This window comes from Pygocentrus nattereri, chromosome 8, assembly GCF_015220715.1.
Source record: "Pygocentrus nattereri isolate fPygNat1 chromosome 8, fPygNat1.pri, whole genome shotgun sequence".
NCBI classification, from domain to species: Eukaryota; Metazoa; Chordata; class Actinopteri; order Characiformes; family Serrasalmidae; genus Pygocentrus; species Pygocentrus nattereri.
In genome coordinates this window covers 3,946,813-3,970,067 of record NC_051218.1, presented here as the reverse complement: position 1 = coordinate 3,970,067, position 23,255 = coordinate 3,946,813, and the positions used below count along the sequence as shown (strand labels likewise).

Below are 23,255 nucleotides of genomic sequence, written 5' to 3'. Positions count from 1 at the left end.
TGATGAGTGTTTATGGTGAAGTAGTGATAGTGATTGCAGTTGTGATGGCGATAATTGTGATAGTGATGGCAGTAATGACTGTTGTAGTTAAAGTGATGAGAGTTTATAGTGGAGTAGTGATAGTGATTGCAGTTGTGATGGCGATAACTGATAGTGATGGCAGTAATGACTGGTAGTTATGGTGATGAGTATTTATAGTGAAGTAGTGATAGTGATTGCAGTTGTGATGGCGATAACTGATAGTGATGGCAGTAATGACTGGTAGTTATGGTGATGAGTATTTATAGTGAAGTAGTGATAGTGATTGCAGTTGTGATGGCGATAATTGTGATAGTGATGGCAATAATGACTGGTAGTTATGGTGATGAGAGTTTATAGTGGAGTAGTGATAGTGATTGCAGTTGTGATGGCGATAACTGATAGTGATGGCAATAATGACTGGTAGCTATGGTGATGAGTGTTTATGGTGAAGTAGTGATAGTGATTGCAGTTGTGATGGCGATAATTGTGATAGTGATGGCAGTAATGACTGTTGTAGTTAAAGTGATGAGAGTTTATAGTGGAGTAGTGATAGTGATTGCAGTTGTGATGGCGATAACTGATAGTGATGGCAGTAATGACTGGTAGTTATGGTGATGAGTGTTTGTAGTGGAGTAGTGATAGTGATTGCAGTTGTGATGGCGATAATTGTGATAGTGATGGCAATAATGACTGGTAGTTATGGTGATGAGTGTTTATGGTGAAGTAATGATAGTGATTTCATGTGATAACATGAAAATGGTGGTGATCATGTGATAATGTGTGATGATCACAGTGATGATGATGAGGATGATGTTGGTTATGATGCTGATGACAGTGAAATAGTAATGGAAATGATGGCAACTGAGATTGAGATGAAGATTATGATGATGGTGATGATATTAATGGAGTGATGTGGTGATGGTTTTGATTCGATTGTACTCCATGTGTTAGTTTGAGTGCTGTTAATGACTATTATCTAAAAGACAACTTCTCTCTCTCTCTCTCTCTCTCTCTCTCATTCTTTTATCCTTCTTCATTTCCTTTTGTCCCTATTTCTACCTTTCATTTCTCCTCCGTCCCTCTCTTTCTTTCTCTCTCTTGTTTTTCTTTTGTTCTTTCTCTCCCTCACACGCATGCATTGATAAGGAGGCCAGTAGATTCTTTGGCTCCCAGGGGGCAGCCAGTGGCCTGAGCTTACAGTGACTCACCAGAGAGAGAGAGAGAGAGAGAGAGAGAGAGAGATAGAGAGAGTGTGTGTGTGTGTGTGTGTGTGTGTGTGTGTGTGTGTGTGTGTGTGTGTGTGTGTGTGTGTGTGAGAGAGAGAGAGAGAGAGAGAGAGAGAGAGAGAGGGATAGAGTGATAGAGTGGTGCTGTAGACGAGTATTTCATTGCAGATCCTGATCAGTGCTTCAGTAGATGTGAATGTGTGGAAGCTGCAGGACAGACTGCACTCCATGCGCTGCTGCAGCAGCCGAACAAACACTGCGCTCAGCACCATGTGCGTATGTGTAGGACTCGGTGCAGCACAGGACGCAGTGTCTTTTCAGCAGCGTCCCTCACACACATCCTCTCCTCTCCGTCACAGGAGAGGCCCAAGGACTACTGCGTGTCTGCGCACTGCTCTCGCTGCAGCTTCCCTCCGTCACAGCCCAAAATAGCAGGGAGAGTGAAGTGGGAGTGACAGAAAAAGGCACTAAAGATCAGAGAGTGTCTCTGTATGGAACCGTTTAGGAAGAAAAAGCTCTTCAGCCTCCTGAGTGCCTCCGACTTTCACAGTGCAGATCTGTACACAGCAAAGCAGCCGCAATTTCCACAGCTAGCACCATAGTGTCACAGTTTAAGACCCTCCTTTTTAAGGTTAAAGAAGACTTATTAAAGGCCCCTTACCATGGAAAGCCCATTTGTTCTGGCTTTTTTTAAATTAGAAGACTTTGAGGTCATATATAATGAAAACAGAAAATAAGGTGTAAAAAAAAACAGCCCATTTTGAATTCACTGTTTTTGTGATGTCACAAAAGCCAGTGCATTAAAACATCTGCCTACTCAGCCTATAGCAGTTTAGCTCGGCCCATTCAAGCTGAAGCTATAAGGAGTGTTGTAGCTCAGGCTCAAAGAGGCACAATACAGGGCAGCCAATCAGAGAGGAGGTCATTTACATATATCTGTCTTAAAGACCCAGTAATAAAATCAGCCTGTGAAGTTGAAGCACAAGAAAAATGTAGGATATATGCCCTTTATATATATATATATATATATATATATATATTCTCTGCCTAGATCCTATACACGTATATATAAGGAACAAAACCTTTTATGACCAAAATGTTAACTTTAAAGGAGAAGGAAAAAACCTACTTTACTTTTAATGTAAGTAAATGGAACCAGACGTCTTTCCATGACATTTCTTTTGGTCCATTTATTGTGAAATTTACACACAATGTCAATGTAAACGCCAACAGCTATTTTCAAATTATGTCCAAAATTGCTTCATTGCAGCGAGACTAGTATAGCTAACAAGTAATGGAAGCTGTTTTTTAGCTATGCAACATGCTGTGTTCCTTTCGACATGCTGGTTAACTGGCTAAAGTTTGCTAACATCACTCTATGAAATAAAGTCTTAAATAAACTGAGGTGCCAAATATGTTGAGAAGCTCTCACTGCAGTAATTAAACCCATAACCTTGATAGGTTGACTTTAGGAGGGACAGCTTAGCAGGCAGGACCACCACGAACACCACGACGACATTGTGCCTTATTCATCAACCATTCTTAAGAAGAAATTTCTTTTTAAAAACCCACTTACGCAGTTTTTACGAAGATTCTGACATTCATGAATCTGACGTAGGCTTTTTCTTAGGTCCTTTATCAAGAACAAATAAAAAAAAAACGTAGGAAGATATGGATGAATGAGGCCCAGTGTTCTTATTAATTTAAACTTATTGATAAATTCATGAATATTTTCTTATTTTTTTTAACAGCAGGCCTATCTTTTGGGTGCTGGAGCATGCTTGCAAATTGTACACAGATGGTTGGATAGTGTAGTAGGTAACACGGCTGTCCTCCACATGGCAGGCTCAGGTTCAAGTAAGCCATGTTATACCAGTAGTCCTTGGGCAAGACTCCTAATGCTACATTCACTCACCTATGTAACATGGTTTAAACTGTAAGTTGCTCTGGATGAGAACATCGGCCAAATGCCATGAAAGTTATTGCAATGGATACCATCACAGCTGGAACATAAACCTGTCCGAAAGAGTAACTTTACTGAAGAGGGAAAGAACATTCTTTACTTTCAGCATAAGTTAATGTAACAACACTTCATTCAAAGTAAGTTTGGAGCATTTCTCGTGGTTAGTTTCCTCATAAAATTAGGATACAATACAAAGAGCAGCTGATATTTTCAAATTATGTTAGAAAAGGACAAAAATGTTTGCAATAAACAATAATACAGTATATACAATAAACATGTTTCTGTTATTCTGGCCACAAATTTGTCAGGACTCATTGGCTCGATAGAGCAAATGCTTTATATCTGAATACGCACAATCTGAACGGCACTGCTCCCACCGTTACCACACTGACCTCACCATCATGAATATTGTATGGGGATAGGAACATTGAGGATGAGATCATTTCTATGTAGGAACCCCCCCCCCCCCCTTCTCTCTCCCTCACCCTTCTATCTCTCTTTCACACTCTGCTCTCTCTCCTCTCAGTATGACTCATCCTCCCTCCTGATTCCTCCTGTCACAGAGCAGCGCAGTCCTCTTGTTGGCCCCTGTGTGCGTCTGCATCTTTGTGCATTTCTGTCTGCGTATGCTTGTGTGTGTTGTGCATGGGGCAGTCGTGGGCTGGAGGTTAGGGATCCAGCCTTGTGACCTGAAGGTCGCCGGTTCGATCCCCGGAGCCGACAGCACATGACGGTCCTTGAGCAAGACATCTAACCCCCAACTGGCGCTGTGGATTGGGCTGCCGACCGCTCCGGGCAAGTGTGTTCACTGCCCCCTAGTGTGTGTGTGTGCTCACTAGTGTGTATGTGGTGTTTCACTTCATGGATGGGTTAAATGCAGAGGTGAAATTTCCCCATTGTGGGACTAAGAAGGGTCTCTTAATGAATTTGTGCATTTTTTGGTTTTGTCTTTGTGCATATGAGCGAAACTTTGTGCACCTTTGTTTGTGGTTGTTCAATAAGTTGCCACTTTGTTAGAAATGTCCATCTTATGCTGGCACTAAATAGCCATTTTATTAGAAACACCTACCTTGTACTTCCACTAACTGGCCACTTTAGTAGAAACACATCCCTTATACTTCTTCTCACTGGCCACTTTAGTAGAAACACATCCCTTATACTTCCTCTCACTGGCCACTTTAGTAGAAACACATCCCTTATACTTCCTCTCACTGGCCACTTTAGTAGAAACACATCCCTTATACTTCTTCTCACTGGCCACTTTAGTAGAAACACATCCCTTATACTTCTTCTCACTGGCCACTTTAGTAGAAACACATCCCTTATACTTCCTCTCACTGGCCACTTTAGTAGAAACACATCCCTTATACTTCTTCTCACTGGCCACTTTAGTAGAAACACATCCCTTATACTTCCACTCACTGGCCACTTTAGTAGAAACACATCCCTTATACTTCCACTCACTGGCCACTTTAGTAGAAACACTGACCTTGTAGCATCACCTTTCTGGTGTACAGTTACAGACTAGCTGTTAGTCCCTTTCTAATGATAAATAGGTTAGAGGGAGGGGCTGATAAACTTTGCAGCAACAGGTTGACTGCAGACTGTACAGTGAACATATAAAGTGGCAACTCAGCGTAAATGTGTTTTTGGGCCAAGGAGGACAAGTGTGTCTGTGCATGTGTGTCTGTGTCTGTGCATGTGTGTCTGTGCATGTGTGTATGTGTCTGTGCGAGACATTGTATAACTCTGAAAGGTGAAAGCGGATGGCTAGAGTGTGTGTCTGTGCGTGTTATCAGTAGGAAGCAGAGTGTGCACTCTTTTCCCTGTAGGAAATACTCAGACTCTGAGAGCGCAGTGGAAGGAACAGCCTTACCCTTCCTCCACACTCAGACACACACACACACACACCAGTGTTGGCATAGTTATTTAAAAAAGTAATCTATTACAAATGACTGATTACTTTATTTTGTAATGGGACTAATACACTACTTATTACTCTACTTATAAATTACTCTCTAAACCCACACAGATCTGCACAGAATGTACTAACCAATAAATAGTCCGGTTAGTGGAAGTGCAAGGTGGGTGTTTATAATAAAGTGGCCAGTTAGTGGAGGTACAAGGTGGGTGTTTCTAATAAAGTAGCCAGTTAGTAAAAGTCCAAGGTGGGTGCTTCTAATAAAGTGGCCAGTGAATTGACGCACAGGGTAAGGGTTTTAATAAAGTGGCCAGTGAGTGGAGGTACAAGGTGGGTGTTTCTAATAAAGTAGCCAGTTAGTAAAAGTCCAAGGTGGGTGCTTCTAATAAAGTGGCCAGTGAATTGACGCACAGGGTAAGGGTTTTAATAAAGTGGCCAGTGAGTGGAAGTACAAGGTGGGTGTTTCTAATAAAGTGGCCAGTTAGTGGAAGTGCAAGTGGCCAGTAAGCGTATGTATCTTTGTTCCTTTCTTTTGTCTTTTTGCATTCCTCCTTTTGAGTCCTACTGTCCAACTACTAAATGATGCAGAATGTCTTAATAGTAACACTGTCTGCTGTACATCAGATGAAAGAGACCATTCTGTCCATTCTTTGTCCATTTAAAGTGCTCAGTGCTTCACATACTGTAACTGCATGTCTGTATGAGTGTGTGTGTGTGTGTGTGTGTGTGGTGGGAGGGAAATGTATGATTGAAATTTGTCTGAAGGACAATGACTATATGTGTCTGCGTTGTGTAGAGACACACCAGTGGTCAGTGGGACATAGACGCCCACTTCGTCAGGGGCTAAGCATCAGGTCAATAATTAGTGGCATTGATTTCTGCAGAGAAGCAGTGCGCTGAGTGAGTGCAGACTCCCATTAGAGTCCAGGGCTGCGCAATAAATCTTATTTTTTAATGTGAACACATTGTGAAGATCTGCAATGACAGAATAGATCAAATTTCTTCGCATGTGGTGCCTGAGTGATGCAATTACATTGGAGGAACGTAGTGTTAGAAGCCTAACAAGTGCTTCGCTGCACTGAATCCTCCCGGTGTAGGAGCTTAACCATTTGGCTATACAACCAGTTTTAAAACACTCCAGTGTTTTAAAGTCTGTAAAAACTCTGTAAACTTGATGACTATTCTCACTCAGCGTTTGCGTTAAATATATAAAGCAGTAGTGATGCATCATAATTTGGAGCTTTTTAAGAAAGTAAATATGTATTTTATTCACATTTGTAGCCCGATATTGAAAGAAAAATACTTACTCATTTTTGTAGACCCGTATAGACAAAGTTGTTCTATAAATGCTGTTGTTTTTTTTGTTTTTTTTACAGTGCACTTAAATGTGCTTGCAGTTCTTAGTATTTCAATTATTCTATTTTTTTTGTACAATAATGAATTGCATTTTTCTAATTTGTAATTTTGGATGTTTACCTATTTGCTTGGCTTCATATTTACAACACAAAATAAATAAAGAAATAAATAAATAAACTGTGACTGTGATATCCAACAGCTTTATCGAACATTGTGCAGCCCCAGTAGAGACCAAGTGCATCACTTTAAAACATGGCATCAGTCTTTCTCCGCGCTGAACACACTCCCTATACCACTTATTAACTATTCCACACACACACACACACACACACACACACACACACACACACACACACACACACACACACACACACACACGTGTGCTCACTCACACTAATTATGATATTCCATTACCAGTATTGATCCACACCATTTGGTACACGCTACTGTCATCCGACCCCTCAGCTGCTAAGTGCCAAAACAATCTATCATTCTCTTCTCTTCTCTTCTCTTCTCTTCTCTTCTCTTCTCTTCTCTACTCTTCTCTTCCAATATTTCCTCTTCTTTCTCTTATCTTTTTCATCCTCTGCTGTTCTTTTATCTTAGCTTCTTTTGTCTTCTTTTTTCTGTTCTTTTCTTGTTTTGTATCCTCTTTTTTCTGTTTTCTTTTTTCTCTTCTCTTCTCTCCTCTTCTCTCCTCTTCTCTTCTCTTCTCTTCTCTCCTCTTCTCTCCTCTTCGCTTCTCTTCTCTTCTCTTCTCTTCTCTTCTCTTCTCTTTTCTTCTCTTCACTTCTCTTCTCTTCTCTTCTCTTCTCTTCTCTTCTCTTCTCTTCTCTTCTCTTCCAGAATCCACCAACTGAACTATCAAGATACTGAAACTTTCATTTTGTTCTTCAACTGTTAGAAGTCACAAAAGTCAATCATTAATAATAACAAAAGCATGTTGTCATTTCATTTACATTATTTATCACTCATAACTTAATAAAACATTTAAAGCAGACGCATTAAAATCAGTTGTAAGTGTAGATCTTTAAGTATCTATGAAATGAATTATATTATGGAGACAGTCGTGGGCTGGAGGTTAGGGAACTGGCCCTGTGACCTGAATGTCGCCGGTTTGATCCCCAGAACCGACTTCACTTCACGGGTGGCTTAAATGAAATTTCTCCGTTGTGAGACTAATAAGGGCCACTTAATCTTATTATGTGATTCCGTTTACATGTTATAGCAGAATGTCAATATTAAGTCTAGACTGAGAACAGCCCATGTGGAGCATTGTTTGCTCTGACTAGCTACTTAGAAAGCAGAACAGTGGTCCCTCTTTAAGGCAGCACATTGTTTATTGCAGGTCATTCAGGCCTCTTCGTCCTTTGCAGTTGTTGCAGCCACAGAGGACAATCAGTACTGCCGATATTGAGCTGCCGACGCAGTGAAACTGTAGAGCAGGAGCTTTTCAGCAGAGAACACGCAGACACAGTTATGGACAACGACTGTTCTTGCTTGTCTTGCTGTCTGAAGCTTGCAGTGAAGCTGCAATGAGGCTAATGCTATCAAAAAACGGAAGCGTATAGCCCACCAGTTAGCACTGAGCCTCAAACTCGCCTCAAACTGTGTGGAAATGTCAGATAGGCTGGATTATGTGGCTTATACCCTAGACTAAAGTTTATGGACTAATTTAAAGTCTAGTTTATAGACTAAAACACATCTCCAACAAGATAGAGTAAAACAAATATATATCTCACTATAATCATCACTTTAACAAGAATATATCACTGAAAAATGTTTTACTCAAATATATCACTACATTTGAGTTTCTTTCTGGCTAAACTTCATTCAGTTATTAATTATATGACTTACTATTCAGACACTGCTTTGAATTATTAAGTAAATACTATGAATTATTTGTTTTCTACTCTGAATTAGTCAGTATTCACTATGTTATTAATAACTGCTATACATTTTTCCATAAGTACTCAAAATTATTCAGTATTACTACAAATTACTTGGTAACTACTATTAATTATATGCATTCAGTATCTACTAGGCATTATTCAAAAAATCATATGAATTATTCTTTAATTACTCTGACTTAGTCAGTATTTGTTATAAATTATTAAGTAACTACTACAAATTATTACATAATTTCTGTAAATCATTTAGCAATTGCTGAAAATTATTTAGTATCTACTATAAATTATTTAGTATCTACTATAAATTATTTAGTATCTACTGTGAATGTATCGGTATCTGAATATGAATTAGTCTGTATTTGTTATAAATTATTAAGTAACTACTACAAATTATTACATAATTTCTGTAAATTATTTAGCAATTGCTGAAAATTATTTAGTATCTACTGTGAATGTATCGGTATCTGAATATGAATTAGTCTGTAGCTACTATTTTTTATTTACTATAAATTTTTCCATGTTGACTATGAAACTGCTGTGCAAGTCCTGTTACACTGAGAGTGAGGAGCTGAAGTGTGGACCCTCATACAGACCCTTTAAGTGGTTAACAGCTCAGTGTTTATGATAAAGCATAACTTCACAGACTGTGTTTGTGGTCATGGCTGTGTGCTGGAGATCAGTGATGTCAATGCTGAAGCTGAGCTCGTTTCTTATGTCATTCCTACATTCCTGAAGGGCCTGCAGCCGCTCCATGTTGGGATTACATTCCTGAGGTGATGATCAGCGCTTTGTACAGGCTTGTGGCGGAAATGCCTGCCATTGTAAGGCCTGCATAGAAACGTCACTGTGTGGGGTTACAGTAACACAGCGAGTTTGTTAGGTAACCAAAGGAGACAAATACAGTGGAAACGTTTGGAGAATGTGAGCCAAACTCAGTTCAGATGGGCGTTGAGCATGAATCGGAACATAGCTGTTCCAAAATAGCAACAACCTATTCATGTGAATAATCAGTTCAGCCTTTCTCCGTGAGAGAAGTCCGTTTTGCTCTTTCGCTCTGTGGTTTCGCAGAACCAGCTGTGATCTAGGGCTGAAGAACCAGCTGTGATCTAAGACCACTCATTTGAGCTCTCATTTAAAACGTAAAAATTAACCGCTTAACATTCCAGGCTTTTTATTCAGTAACTACAGAGACTTCAATACAAACTGTCTGGACTGTCTGTTACACTCTGGAAGAGCAAACATTTTTATTGAACTTTATTAAAAATTTTTGAAAATTCTTCTTCTTCTTCTTCTTCTTCTTCTTCTTCTTATTATTATTATTATTATTATTATAGTGGCTGGGGAAAGGGAGGTCTGGGCCTCATTGCTTAGGATGCTGCCCCTACGACCCGAACCCCAGAGAAGCGGAAGATAATGGATGGATGGATGGATGGATTATTATTATTATTATTGTTGTTGTTGTTGTTTTGTTTTTTTTTTTAAATGGTGTGTGGCAGAATATAACACACCCATTATTGGATTACAATTACGTAGGAACAAGGGGTTGCCATGACTACAACACAAATATAGCCGTTCTATTTACTATCCTAAACCATCAGTATACCTACCTGATTCTTCTGAGTTTATGTAATATTGAGGGTAAAATAGTGATAAATCTGCAAAAAATAAGTTTTCTTAGGAACTGTTTAGGACATTTTAGGCTAAAATCTATCAGAACTATCATAAAACAGCGTCTCAGTCATCAGGCAGTGAATTCATAGCCATTTCATGTAGGAACTTTCTGTGAGGGAGCTTTTAGAGGTGGACGTCTGGTTCCTATCACCACCACTGTGAACAATTCTGACTCTAGAACAGACCATTAAACACCAAACTACAAACAAATCTGAATGACTTTGTTTACATTTTGTCGATTTAATTATGCAACAGTTTGGGCAAAAAAAAACCTTTTTTAGTGTTTTAAAGGCTTCCTGACTCGTAAGGTACTTTGGAATCGTTATGGTTTGTTATTGTCCAGTTAAGTTCATCTCTATTGTGTCTATTTCTATATTCTGTTACTGGAATAATCATCAAAATAATAGCAAGATTAACTGATTACTCATATAATGGGTTGCGACAGCCCTGCTGTGATCATAAAGACTCAGTTTGATGTGTTAGAATAGCCGAGAATGTGGAGATTTTGGTCAAACTAAATTCAGTAATGGGGTGAGATCATCTGCTGTACTGGCTGAGTTTCTGTTTGAGCTTTTAGGTTTCAGAGAAGCTTCATGCACGCACATGTCAGAGAGATCCATCTCCAAACCTGCTTGCCTTCGCTCTAATAATGAGACGGATTAGCAGCCAAACCTATTCCATCCACGTTCACAAACACTGCTAACTCACTCATACCACACTCTGATATACTGCAGCAGTGCAGAGCCGGAGACGAACTAACACAGGGTAAAATGTAACATGAATTTGCCCCAAAAGAGACCCTGAGATTTACCCTGAAGGTATTTTTGTACTATAAAAGTAACTTTTTTCATCTTAAATTCAGTATTTCAATTACTGGATTGTGTGTATGTCACAGGATCCACTCCTAAAAACCCAGTGTCAATCCTGGTGGCTGTAAAATTGCACCATTTTGAAATGACCCCGACAACAAATGCACACTGGGCCTGATTACAGCCAAACGTGGCGCAGCATCCAGTCCGGATCTGCAAAGCAGAGCTGGCCCAGTGTCATTTAGCACAATGGCTCAATACCAAAACTAATCTGTTTTACAGATCTGTGCCAAAACATATCAAAAACCAGCCCAAATGAGCAAAGAACAGCATTACATCTGGCTTGGAACTGGCGCAGGTCTAAATATTATCTTCATCTCTGGCCCGAATGTGGCATGGACGCAGTTCAGAAGAGGTTCAAGCTCAAGTTGATACAAGCAGCTCTCTCAGTGAGAGCTAGCCAAGCAAATGCTCAGCCTCCACATGGAGGGTGAGTTTAACCCCAACAAAATCCCAGGCTTATTACATACTACAGCTTGTTATTCAGTAACTGCAGGGACCTCAGTGCAAACTAGCTGAGCTGTTCTTAGGTTATAGAAGTGTATAATGAAACTTTGGTCCTGTCGGCGGGTCCTGGCCACGTAAAGGATTACTAAGACCCCAGATAAACAATGAAATAACTCATACTCATACACACTTACACATTCAGAGCTGTTCAATTTTTGGATTCAAAACTTGCCACATTTGAGAGCTTCTTGATAATCATATTTATTTCGTGGCATGTATTTTTATCTATTGAAACTCTTAAAAAAATATAGTTTTAACTTAAAATATGTGCATCTTTGCTGCCTTAAAATTTTGAGTTAGTAGAATTTAGAAAAATAAGTTAACAGAACAGAAATCTGTTCATTTACACTGCCAAATTATTAGATGAAATTCAGATAGCTCAAAATTTGAAGGCAGGCCAGACATAAACGTATTTAAGTTAAAACTCCTCTTTTTGTGTATTTACAGGTATTCACAAGGTGGAAACCTATTTTGGTCCAAACAACTTGTGTTGAAATAGATTGTGCTGAATTAGAATTAAATGGCTCCATCAGTTTACTAAAAGTGTTTTGCATTAATTTACCAGACTAATACAACTTGCCCTTCTGTCGGTTACAGTTAAGCCCACCTGTTGGGTAAGTTGTAACATTTCCAGTCAAGCTGAATTGTTCATATACAGTAGATACAACATTATACGGAAGTTTGGGCACCCCTTCAAATGACGTTCAAATAATGTTTTGTTGATTTTCTAAGTGAAAATAAGTCTCCACAGAGAACACTCTTCTGCACGGTTTAATGCACAATTACTGTTTATTTACTGAATTTAACCTGGTGGGAAAAAATATAACAAAAAAGTGGCCTGTGCAAAAGTTAAGGCATCTGTTTTTTATGTTTTATTTTTTCTAATATGATAAACTCAGCAGATAAATAGAAATTGTTCACTAAAATTAGCAAAAAAAAAGTCATATTTAAGCATATTGCCTGTAGAAGATGTATTAACTCATTCATTCATTTTCACTTGGAAAATCAACAAAGCGTGTTATTTGACCATGGGTGTTCAAACGTTTACATATGACTGTATGTGAAACAAAGTTTACATTTCCATTTGGAGCAGAGATGTGTCAGTTGCTGGTATAAAAATCATTAATCGTGCTCGAATACTTTCAAAATTGAACAAAATCCAAAAGTGTTGGGCCCTGTTCACACATATTACAACATATCGCTGCTGTCGGAAGAAAACCTTGTATTTCCATTTTTATTGTTTTTTTAGTTCTTGACATAATTCGAAAATACCTGTTACTCGACCCCAAATAACTTGGGAAAAAGTCTGGTTCCACTGACTTACATTAAAAGTAAAGTAGGTTTTTTAGTTCTCCTGTAAAGTTACAGTTTTGGAGGTACAAAGTTTTGTTGTGACAACAGCGATATTTGAGTTATATTTGGATTTGGTCATCATGTTGCAGCATAGTCAGTTTCCATATGCACAGCTATACGGAGATCACAGTCGATTTCTCACTCACTCCCTCTCTCTCACACACACCCTCCCCACCTCACTGACAGTTTGCAAGAAACAGGAAGGGTGTGTGTGTCTGTGTGTCTAGTCTTGCAGTAAAGTTTACTCACTCGTCTGCTCCTCCGTTCCTACATGAATATTTGATTATTAATTAGAGACATTTAAACAAGGCAGATACTGTCAGATACATTTTAATGAGAAAGTCTTTAGGAACCTTGTATAACCAGTTTGCACACAGTACACACACACACACACACACACACACTCCCTCACATGCACACATACACAAACTGGTGTGAACCAGCATTCACACACAACACACCCAAGCATGTTTGAATGCTTGTAAAACAAAATTTTAATGTTAACAAGAACAGAGCCTTAACACACACACACACACACACACACATGCACACATACACAAACTGGTGTGAACCAGCATTCACACACAACACACCCAAGCATGTTTGAATGCTTGTAAAACAAAATTTTAATGTTAACAAGAACAGAGCCTTCACACACACACACACACACACACACACACACACACATGCACACATACACAAACTGGTGTCAACCAGCATTCACACACAACACACCCAAGCATGTTTGAACGCTTGTAAAACAAAATTTTAATGTTAACAAGAACAGAGCCTTCACACACACACACACACACACACACACACACAGATGGGAGAGTAAGTCATTCTGAGGTCCTCAGGCAGAGCATCATAAGACTAGTTAACTGAGGTCAGTCAGAGGGGCTTTTATTGTCAGTGAACCTCAGTAAATTAACCCCTCAAACTAAACTTATCTCAGGCTACAGATTATTCACTATCGACTAGAAAGTATTCAGTATCTACTGTAAAATTCAGCTAATTCTAAGGAGTATTCATATCTACTGCAAACTATTCAGTGTCTACCAGAAATTATTCAGTATCTACTGTAAATTATTTAGTATTTACTACAAATGAATTAGTATCTACTGTAAAGTATTCAGTATTTACTATAAATTATTTAGCTTCTACTGTAAAGTATTCCGTATCGATTTGTAAATTATTCCATATCTTCAGTGAAGCTAATGTATAAATTCGGGAGTGAGGAACTGAGTGCATCAGTGTATCCATCAGTGCATAAATCTGTTTGAATAGATTATAATCAGTATTCAATAATGGGTTCACTCATTGTTTGGCCAAAATTCTCTGGCTGTTTTGGGGCTTTTTAAAATACTTGGTGCATTGTTTTGTTTTTTTCATATTCCAGTACTGCTTATTTATCTGTTATATATGCTGTTTGTGTTTATTTTAAATTAAATGATTAAGAGATCGATTTATATCTGTTATATATTATATCTGTATATCTGACTTAACTGCACCGCATTAACTGCCTTAAGCACTCTTCTTAGCGTCTGAGTTTTTGCAGCTGTCCAGAGCTTTGTGCTGCAGCAACAGCCTCTACCTTTCTGGGAAGGCTTTACATTAGATGTTGAACATTGCTGTGAGGATTTGATTGAGCATTAGTGAGGTCAGATACTGATGTTGGATAGTCAGTTCTGGATCACAGAACTAGGCTTTATACCCCTCTAGCCCACACGTGGCATTGAATATGGTGACCTCAGACTCTTGTGCAGCTGCTCCAGAGTGTCCCATTCTATTGGTCAATGTTTTTCTATGGAGATTATACAAGGTATATGTATTCACTAATTAAGAGGTCTGTGAAGATACTTCATGTAGTGTTTTCTCTGTCCTATCTCCAGGTGATGACCCACTAGGTCTCCAGTGTCCTGCGCTCACAGACCCCTGGCCTGCACACACCCACACAGATACGAAATGGCCGCTACCAAGAGCGGCTACGAGGGGAAGATAGCCGGCCTGTACGATCTGGACCGGACGCTGGGCAAAGGTCACTTCGCTGTGGTCAAACTGGCACGGCACGTTTTCACTGGCCAGCTGGTGGCTGTAAAAGTGATCGATAAGACGAAGCTGGACGCGCTGGCGATGGGTCACCTGCTGCAGGAAGTTCGCTGCATGAAGTTGGTGCAGCACCCCAATGTGGTGCGACTGTACGAGGTGATCGACACTCACTCCAAACTCTACCTGATCCTGGAGCTGGGCGACGGCGGTGACATGTACGACTACATCCTGCGGCACGAGGGTGGCGTTGCCGAGGAAACGGCCAAGATCCACTTTGCCCAGATCGTCCGGGCCATCACGTACTGCCACCGTCTCCATGTGGTCCACAGGGACCTGAAGCCGGAGAACGTGGTGTTCTTCAGACAGCAAGGAACTGTCAAACTGACTGATTTCGGCTTCAGTAACCACTTCCAGCCCGGCACCATGCTGATGACCAGCTGCGGATCGCTCGCTTATTCAGCTCCAGAGATACTGCTGGGGGAGGAGTATGACGCACCGGCTGTGGGTAAGTTTACGTGTACATGTGGATAAATTCTAACCTGATCTACACTCAACAAAAATGAGCCAAGATAGTTGTTTGAGTTACAAATTGAAAATATGTCAAAATTAAATATATTAAGTAACAAAGTCTGTACATGTGGATTGTGCATTACATTGAATGTAAACATGTGGCACAATTAAAACATAATTAATAACTAATAAGTTCAAATATTTGGGTGCAGTTATGTCAATTTAATTTAAATCTTTTGTACTTTATCAATCTGAACATCTGTAACCACCTTAGAGAGACTACAGACCATCTGGGAAGACCTTATAGACATTTACACAGAAAAAACTGTTATATTGTATATAAGCATATAGTATAGGTCTATAAAATGTACAGTAAGAAAGTAAGGAAGTCAAAGGAAAATAAATGAAAAACAGCAGTTTTCAAAACTGAAGTTTTGAAAAACGGCCAAAAGTTACAGAGAAAATGTGTCTCCTAACAACCACCTGGAAGACCTGGTAGACACCAAAACTGCCCCCCACCAGATAAACAGCACTTAAAACTTTCATCTCTGAGAGGGAGGAGAACATCAAGCTGCTTCAGATCTGAAAACATCCACAGGAGTTTCAGTCCAGCCTTCCACTGTGAGAAGACCATTCAGTGCTGTGGGTCTGAAAGGACGTGTAGCTGATCAAGAAGAACCTCACTGAGAAAAGGAGACGGACACATCAAACAAAGAAGCTGAACGATGGACTGACCACCCCAGAGTCCAGACCTCAGCACCACTGAATGGGTTTGATCACTTCAGAAAAGGATCAACCAGCTTCTAAGACTGAGCTTTGGAGGCGTGTCTGCAGGTTCTTTGAGGAGCTGAAAGTGAGTCTCCTGGAAAGAGTGGCCACTGGAATGATGGTGAAGAGTGACACAAGGAATAACTAAAACATTGTGTTATATTAAGCTTTTGAGGCTTTTCGACAGTACTGTATGTTGGTTTTGTTTCAAAGATTACACAAAGACACTCATATTCAAGAACTGCTGCACTAACAGGACAGTGAAAAAAGCAAATCCTGACAGTTTCACACTCAACTCATCACTTTTGAGAAATGGCAGATCAGCAGCTCTGCCAACAGACACAGCCAAAGCTAAATAATACTGCTCACATCTGCATTTAGCCATTTGTCTCGTCTGCAAAAGCATACACAGTCAGATTAAGGCAAAGTAGTAGAACAGTGCATATAGAATCTGATATGATTCATAATCTAAATGACAGCCGTTTCACCCCAGCTTGACTGATTATTGTTTACTAGTTCAGTAAATCCTCTCTTGCAACTCCACAATCACTATTCCTGGATTCCTGCTGCATTGAGTTGGTTTGTGGGCGTGTGTTTTGGTCATTCAGCAGCTGGGACAGTAATCTGTGATGTGGCAGAGACTCTAATCCAGACTCAGATTAAATCCTACTGACTGAAACACAAACACTGCCTCTGAGTCACAGGGACACTGGGTTCACTCACTCACTCACTCACTCACTCACTCGCTCACTCACTCACTCACTCACTCATTCACTCAGATCTATCTATCTATCTATCTATCTATCTATCTATCTATCTATCTGTCTGTCTGTCTGTGTGTCTATCTCTCTCTCTTCCTCTCTATCTATCTATCTATCTATCTATCTATCTATCTATCTATCTATCTATCTATCTATCTATCTATTCCCACATTTTCATAAATCTCTTGACTCTCTCTATTCTCTTTTTCTCTTGATATCTCTCCACCTTATCGTTCTCTATCCTTCTGTCCGTCCTGGTGGTCCTGTTGTGGTTTTAATCGCGCGTGTTCGGTCTGGCGGTGATTTTTCTCTTTGAATGGACACATCTGTGGACAGATGGAGCTGGAGCTTCAGACCCAAACATGACCTACAAACACAACATCTGAACCGGTATCACATGAGCCCTGCACGTCTGGACGAGGAGGTCAGCAGGCGGCTGGATGCTACACCGTTATATACGGAATATACACTGACTGAGCACTTCTGACCTGCTAGACCAGCAAAGTTCAACTTCAAAGAACTTTGACACTTGAATTTGTGACCTTGACCTGTAGAGCTGCTGCGCTGACTGCAGTGACTTTTGAAAGGGCTTAGCAGCACTGAGGATCCAACATGGAGGAGACTCTTAGTTCTGTTCATCAGTAATCTGGTCCAGTCTAGCCAGACTACTAGGGGGACAGACAGAGAGAGGTAAAGAAAGAAACAGAGAGAGAGAGACAGAGTGAGAGAAAGAGAGAGAGAGAGAGGAAGAGAGCGAGAGAGAGAGAGAGAGAAATGAAGGGCAGACAAAGGGAAGGGCCACTTGTGCTTAACACACTGACTCAGAAAGGAGGATGAGGAGGAATATCTGGGACTCTCTCTCTCTCTCTCTCTCTCTCTCTCTCTCTCTCTCTCTCTCTCTCTCCACCATCCGCTTTCAACATCTCTTTTTTTTCTCTCTTTTTCCCTCATATCTCTGCCTCTTTTCTGGCTCTCCCTCTCTCTTTCTCTTTCTACTGTTCACACAATCTCTTTATTCTTCTTTTGGCATTTTTTTCTTTTCTTTCTTTCTTTCTTTCTTTCTTTCTCTTAACTCTCTGAATTCTCTGTCTCCATCTCTGCCTCTTTTTCCATCTTCCATCTCTCTCTCCACTTCTCCCTTCATCTCTCTCACCCTCTCCATCTCTCTCTCTGATTCCAGGTCAGTGTGTGCTCCATTGTGTGTTTGTGCTCTTCTGTTATTAATATCACAGTTTTTTCGTCTGTTCTGCTCAGAGCGACATGTGACAGTGTATCGGTAGACCTCACAGTGGGACTCTATGAGGCGGATTAGAGCCCTTCAAAGTGGGTCAGCACACACAAACACACACACACACACACACACACACACACATGGGTGTGCAGCAGATAAGTGTTTTGGCACGTGTCCCGGCCCGCTGATGCTATGTGACCTGCAGGATGGTCTCACCTTGCCCTTGCATATGAGCAGTAAAGTGGGGCAGCAGGGAGAGTCTGGGGGAAACTCAAGCTGCTCTAAAGCTCTGATACACACTGACCTGGAGCAGCTTTTTTAATGACCTCCACCTTGCAGTAGTTCTGAGAACATACAGAGACATAATCATATCTCAAAAACAGAACTCCCAATTTGGTCTTTTACAACTCCACCCAATTATTCAGGACTCCACCCATCACACGAAACCACCAACACTAGGAGGGTGAAGGGAAATACAGGCTCCCTCGCAGACCTGTGAAGCGCCACCACATCCTTTTTAACTGCCACTCACACAATGTCACTGGTCAGCCAACACTTAGACGGCTGCACCACTCATAGCCGTTCAATTAACTTTTAATGTACGTTAATGTAACGAGTTTAATTTGTAATTTTGAGGCCATTCCTGTTGGTCCATTCATTAAGAAATCTTCACACAGGGACTGGCATTTTCAAATGATGGAAAAAAGTTAGACGTATTTTGATTTTTGACTGTAACTCATTTCACTGAACTCTGGCTGCTAAGAAATGACCTGTTTTGCAGTGCAGCTAACTGTTACTAAATTTCAAAGCTACTTTAGCACATAGAAAAATAAACAGATGTATGTCGGTCAGATTCTGAAGAAGAAAGTGACCACAGGCCTACATCATATTCTGAACCTGACTTTGATCCTAAGTTTTTTTAGGCGACTGAAATATACTAAACCAGGGGTATTTAATTAAAATTCAATAAGGTCCAGTTAAAGGAAATTTCCTTAACAAAGGTCTGGAACATCATAATGTCTAACTTGCATTATTACTCAGTCCATCCTAATGTCAAATCAAAAAAAGTAAATTCAGTCATATTTCAACAACATTTACTGTCAGTTTTCTCTTTTTAGAGAACGGCATGTAAGATCTAGCTCACTTTCGTCTCCAACTGCCTTGTCTCGTCTCGTCCCTCCCCTGTGTGGAGGCACTCACTCGAGTCTCAGTGCTCATCGTAATACTCAGATCTGATTGGTTGAGTAGCGTCACGTGTGATATTTACAACGCATGCAGTTATTGGAATCGTAAAGGCTAGAAAAGTTACGGCGATGAAAATAGGGTCACCCCATCATCATTAGATAATTCCCCTTAGTTTATCAGTTGTCGGTCCAGGTCCACAGTGGACAGCGTCTGGGTCTGCGGCCTGCCTGTTGGTGACCTCTGCACTAAATGATTAGGGATCACAAACAACTCAACTTTTAAGCTGCTGCTGAACCGAACAGGACACGCTGAATTTGTGTGAACTCGTGATCAGTGGGGTATTATTTAGAGTTTTAAATGTACATAAACTCGATTGTGCCTTAAAAGTGCATTCTCTGGAGTGATGGATCTCCATCCAGTACCTTTGGGATGAGTTGGAGTGTCCAGAACTGACCATCCAACATCAGTACCTGACCTCACTAATGATCAAATACGCACAGCAACGTTCCACCATCCAGTATAAAGCCTTCCCAGAAGAGCAGAGGCTGTTACTGCAGCAAAGGAGGACAAACTCACTATTAATACTCTGAACAAAGGAAGGGCGAGAGAGAGAGAGAGAGAGAGAGAGAAAGAGAGGGAAACGGAGGAAGAAAAAGCAACTGACAGAGAGAGAGAAAGGAGAGAAGGAGCGAGTGAAAGAGGAGAGTGTTTAGATGTGTAAACACTGTCTCAGGTTGTGGAAAAGCTGAGCTCTGTTATGGAGCTGGAGCACGTGTGAATGGTTACAGGTCAATGCGTGTGAGGGACATTCGTCAGGTCACTCGCCGCTCCAGAGGCAGACACAGTAATGTGGTCAGGTGATCTCTTTAATCCACTCACCGAAGCTCAGTCACCGTTTGTGCCAACACATATAAATGAATGACACGTTTCACAGAACACAGTAAAAGACAGGAACAAAATCACTTTCAGGTGTTCCTCAGTGAAAACGCTACGTTAATACGATGTGAGGGTTGCACGATGGTGTCAGAACTATATCGATATCCACAGATATTTGCTTAAAGGAAATATCAGCATTGGATAGATGTTAGATTTAACAGGTATTTATATATGGTCATGTATTTATTGTACTGTCCATGGTGATGCTAAAGCCACACTCTCAGAAATAAAGGTGCTAAACCATCGCTGGGGCAGCCCCCTCTTGCCACTGGGGTGGTACCCTCAAGGTTCCATCTCAGCACCTTTACTCAGGGAACATAACTGAACCATAATTCACTGAAATGATCTGTTCTATGATGTACTGACTCCACACCCCGCCTCGCCTCCAGGCTTTTATTCTACTGCTCTGTTTTGAAACATTCGGTTATGAAAAGGAACAAATACCAACTTTTCACCTGGAGAAACTGATTTAAGGTTCACAATCAGACCTTAAAACCACTGTAGAACCTTTGAGGGAACATTTACAGTGTTTGTACCTTGATGAATGAAAATGTACCTGCAGAGAACCTTTATTTCTAACAATGTACTGCACTAAAATATTTGCATTTTAATCATTATATTTATTTTACAGCACTTGTAAAACTGTACAAACAAGTTTTCTACATTTCTCTGTTACGTTGTTCTTTCTAGATGTAATGCCAGTTACTGTATTTATAAATATATCGCTGTTATCGGAACAAAACCTTGTATCTCCGTTTTTTGCCATTTTTCAGTTTTATTAGAATTGGAAAATGTCTGTTGTCCTTTACATTGTGTGTGAATTTCATGATGAATAGACCAAAAAAACTGACCCAAAATGACTTGGAAAGACGTCTGGTTCCATTGACTTACATTAAAAGTAAAGTAGGTTTTTTACTTCTCCTGTAAAGTTACCATTTTGGAGATACGAGGTTTTCTTCCGACAACAGCGATATATTGGTTATGTATCGGCATTGGCAAATATGTATATTAAAAAATTTCCTATATATGCGCATTGCTAGTTAAAAAGTGGTGCCTCTTTATTAATGTAACTTAGCAGTGTAATCAAATTGTGATAAATTATGTCAGAAAATGTCACATAATGCTTTTCTGAGCATATTGTGGTTTAGTCAATGACCAGCTGCCTCAGCTGTCTCATTACAAAGACAGCACAATCAGTCCTGTATAATTTGATTTAATGCACTTTGTCAAATTCAGAATAAAAGTCCTTATATTCTTAGTTTTTGATTAAATGTCACTACTGGACCTTGACGTATCAAGTCGTTATAGTTTTGACGCATCACCCAACCGTACCACCAACGTTATTTTTGCCCTTGTTTGCTCCCCATTGTATGTTTTCTCCTTCTGCACTGCTGATCTGTGAGCTACATTATCTGAAGTAATGCTATCCTTTGCTAAGATGTGTTAACTATCAGCTGTGATCATTTGCCATTTGGCTTTATTATATTTTTTCAGCTGAGTACATGCGTGTGTTTAATGATGAAATGAAATCCACTGCCAAGTGGAGTAAGTTGGCGCTAATGTTAAGTAGGCCTGTCACCCAGCCAAAGACTCCTGGCTCTTAATGTTGCCTTACACTTTTCTGTCTGGCTTCCTTATCATTAGACTCATGCCCTACAAACTGGTCATTAATGATAACAGCAATGAGGTCAGATCACATCAGTAACTTCTACAGCTTAGATACATAAACTGTCCTCTTGCTATCAGCCAAGACCAGAGGTGTCAAACTCAACAGCTGAAAAACCTCAACACCAAAAGCAGTTGGAGTGAACCTTGAAATATTATATAATGAATACTTTCAATATTTAAATATATATATATATATATATGCTTTTATATACACTATATACTTATATATATACTACGGTTTCTCATTAGGTTGAACTGGATTTGTTCTGTAAAGCTCGTCCAGCTTCACATTAGTATTGTGAAAGTTGCTAAATGACTGTCCATTTGTTAGGTTTGGTGAAATCGGGAACCCTCTCAAATTAGAACTTGCTAAATCAATTTAAAATATAATATGAAAATGCAGACTAACTCTGCCCTGCTTTAGGATGCAGCTCAGCTATAGCTGCTTTTCTCGCATCTCCAGCAGGAAACTTTTTCTGCAAAAGTAGAAGAGTTTCTTGTGAATATTTTTACGAGGCTGAAGTCGCTTCATTCGGCAGCTTCTTGTTCTAATGTTTCCGTTGCACCTTAAATGAAACAACAGAATGTAACTGTTGCACCATTTAAGGTGTAATGGGAAAATGTGAACGAGAAGCTGCCGAATGTGAAGTTCACTTCAGCTTCGCCACTTTTTAGTGTGTGGCAGTTGGAGTGATTCTAAATGCAAATAAGTCCATTTGTCTCCAAATTATCGGTTAATCTTAATTTTTTCTCTTTGCCGTGTCATTAGCTACTAGCTAGGTGAGACTGTTGTCTGCATTGCTATGGTGACCAACAGTCTGCACACCAATCCTTAGGGTTAAAGGGTGAATCAGCAGTTCTACATTAACTCCAGCGTTTAAGACCATTTACTGTAAAACAGTGTTGAAGGATCAGCAGAGCTTTATTTTACTGTAAAGGAGGATTATTTTATTTTTACCTACTGATCTAATTCAGCTGTGAAGCCACAACAGGGCAGTGAAAGAGCCGCATGTTGCCGACCCCTGATCTAAAACCCAAAGCAGAGAAAAATGAATAAATACATCATGCCAAATACAAACATATGTCAGAAATGACCGAGACTGTTAGAAAGGTATTATAATAAGTTTTATGTATTGCGTTCTGTGATTTGAGCGGCCTATATTACGTGCATGTGTGCGTGTGAGAGAGAGTCAGGGCTGAGTCGCTGAGAGGAAGAGATGTTCTGGAGAAGAGATAAGCTGAGACAGGCTGACTCAATAACACGCACGCTCTGTTTATGTACAGACGGATGTTCTGTCGTGCTCAGACAGTGACCGCACATCTCCAGGTGTGTGTGTGTGTGAGAGGAGG

The 23,255-nt window shown here is 40.1% G+C and overlaps 1 protein-coding gene across 1 annotated transcript in view; it reads left to right on the top strand.

The window, feature by feature from the left end:
- The window catches only part of snrkb (SNF related kinase b), a 43,934-nt gene that overhangs the window by 1,041 nt on the left and 19,638 nt on the right, over nt 1–23,255 (top strand). The window contains exon 2 of the mRNA XM_017685870.2: nt 14,690–15,351. Coding sequence (XP_017541359.1) covers nt 14,763–15,351 — 589 coding nt within the window. The 5' untranslated portion in view covers nt 14,690–14,762. The remainder of the gene's footprint in view (nt 1–14,689; nt 15,352–23,255) is intronic.